The 2,563-nt window shown below is 42.3% G+C and overlaps 1 protein-coding gene across 1 annotated transcript in view; it reads right to left on the minus strand.

The window, feature by feature from the left end:
• The window catches only part of EXO1 (exonuclease 1), a 33,675-nt gene extending 32,037 nt beyond the window's left edge, over positions 1-1,638 (minus strand). Inside the window, exons 1-2 of the mRNA XM_003800076.3 lie at positions 1,599-1,638; positions 466-639 (exon numbers count right to left, since the gene is read on the minus strand). Coding sequence (XP_003800124.1) covers positions 466-626 — 161 coding nt within the window. The 5' untranslated portion in view covers positions 627-639; positions 1,599-1,638. The remainder of the gene's footprint in view (positions 1-465; positions 640-1,598) is intronic.
• Positions 1,639-2,563: the final 925 nt, after the last annotated feature.

Genomic DNA, 2,563 nt, shown 5'->3' on the forward strand with positions numbered 1-2,563 from the left:
TATTACTAGGAATGAAAACTAGGCCTGTTATCCTAGAAAGAAGTTATTCCTGATTTGGCAATATTCTAGAACACACACTTTCACTTCTTGATAAATTCTGGCACTGAGTGAAAATAATTTGCTTCTTCAAAAAAATGACATTGTAAGTCTCATTCTTTTTTTTTTTTTGAGATACTCTCACTTTGTCATCCTTGGTAGAGTGCCCTGATGTCATAGCTCACAGCAACCTCAAACTCTTGGGCTCAAGTAATTCTCTTGCCTCAGCCTCCCAAATAGCTGGGACTACAGGTGCCCGCCACAGTGCCCGGTTATTTTTAGAGATGAGGTCTCACTCTGGCTCAGGCTGGCCAGGCAATCCACCCGCCACGGCCTCTCAGAGTGCTAGGATTAACGGTGTGGGCCACCGCTCCTGGCCCTAAGTCTCATTCTTAATTATCAAAGAATTAATATAAGGCCCAAGCTTACCTATCAGTAGGTTCACCTTTGGCTAGTTTTTCAGCACAAGCAATAGCTCCTTTGTGAAGCCAGCAATATGTATCCACAGCTACTACCTGCCCTTTATACTTCCTCACATGGATGGGTTCAGAAGCTTCTTTGATAAATTGTAGCAATCCTTGTATCCCCATAATGCCAAATTAACTACATGATATGAAAGGAGAAAAGGAAAATAGCAACATTTAAAGCAATCTATTCATCCAAATGTCGGAGAAAAATAAAAGAAAAAGAACTTGAAATTTGATATAGAAACTGTTACTGATTAGATATTTGAGAATCACTGCTCTTTCATATTTTAACTGAGCTCCTCTTGTCAAACAATTTCAATAGTCCAGAAGTTACAGTAATCATTAACACTACTTCTAATGTCACTTGACAGTTGCTTAATGGTTATTCTTTCCAAAGTGCTTTCACATTCACAATCATTACATATGCTCCAAACTCTTAACACAGGAGCAGGCACATAAAAAGTACTAAAAAATGCCTCCCTTCTCTTCTAAAAGACATTGTTAAAATCTACAAAACTGTCCATGCTATGACATTACACCACTTCTACAAAAGGCACTACCAAGGGCCAAAACATGCAAATTTGCAAAGTAGAAACCTGGAACACTTTGTAGAAAGGTAGGCATTTCAATCAAAAAAATAAAACAAATGAAATAGTCAAACAGAATTACAGAAATGAATCTTTACTTTTTAGGGCTGAAATTCCCTGCCATCAGAATGCATCATTCCAAGCAATAAACATTATGGTCATAAGCAGTGGTGGTGCCTAGGGGTAATTCCATCAGATTCTCTAAAGCTATCCCCAAAGAAATGTGGAAGTGTTTGCTTTACAAATACAGCTTCAAGACAAATGCTTTAACTTACCATCGCTTCCATTGCAGTTGTAGGCCCCAAAGTCCTTTCTATACAGAAATTTTGGAAATGGCACAGGCCTTTCTGAAATAATTACTTCCCCTCTCCACTCCCTCTGATAAAAAGTCAGCAATGGGCACCTGAACAGTTGTTTAGCATTTCATGATACAAACCTCTCCTACCAAACATCAAGCTTGGAAGAAAGGCAAGAAAAAAAAAAGTACAGGATCAGAAGTCAGCCTTACCCTGCTGACACCTTAACAGAGCTCTGATGCAGTTCTCAAATTTCAGAAGTGGCAGATTATCAACTCCAATCCCAGTGACCTGATTCAGTAGTTCTGGAATGAGGCTGGGGACTCAATTTTAAAAACAAGAGGCAATTTGGATGTAGGTGGTCCTCAGGTCACACTTTGAAAAAGCAATTAGTTTCTTACTTCGCAGATAATGTCTAAAGAGAATTTTCTTTCGTTCTGAGGAAAACGGACATAATAGACAATTGATGAAACTTACGTAAGTAAGTTTTTTCTAAGCTAGGCATATATCCTTGAATTAATATTTCCTCCTTAGTGTAGTAAGAATGGCTGAGTGCAATACGGCACATATCTTAAGGTGATCACGGGCAGCACCAGAGGTTACAGTAACAGCGACTTCACCACTTTATTCCTCTGTCTCGCGGAGATGTGCAGGCGTAGCCCATTCCAGACCACACGTTTGTTGTTGTTTCCTTTGGTCTGCACAACATTAAGAGAAAATTCAATTTATCAACATTCAAAAGTAAGGAGACTGCACATAAAAAGCGGACTGCCGGCTTCTGAAGAAAAATAAAGGAAGTCCCTCAACCCCGGGGCCAGCGCTACCCAGGAATCACCTGCTCTCTAATGAGCGCGGACTCTGCCTCTGTTCTCTGAATTGCAGCTGTAGCCTGGCCCACACGTTCCCTCGGAATCAAGTAACACATATGCCCCTGGGGATGACCGCGCCGGACCCTCTCTTTCCTTCCTGGCAGATTCTAAGTACCTACTGGAGGGACTGAGGTGACGCGCAGACCGGCCCGCGGGGTCCAGGGGAAACCCACCCCTCAGCCCCCACACATACCCGATCCCTCACTCTCCAAGAAAGTTTCTCTTCCCCGTCTGCTCGAGAGAAGCCGGACAGGGAGGGGTTCAGAAACGCGCCCCCGACGCCCTTCACTCACCTTAACCAGAGCAAC

This window comes from Otolemur garnettii, unplaced genomic scaffold, assembly GCF_000181295.1.
Source record: "Otolemur garnettii isolate 467f Iridium unplaced genomic scaffold, OtoGar3 scaffold00165, whole genome shotgun sequence".
In the NCBI taxonomy this organism is placed as follows: domain Eukaryota; kingdom Metazoa; phylum Chordata; class Mammalia; order Primates; family Galagidae; genus Otolemur; species Otolemur garnettii.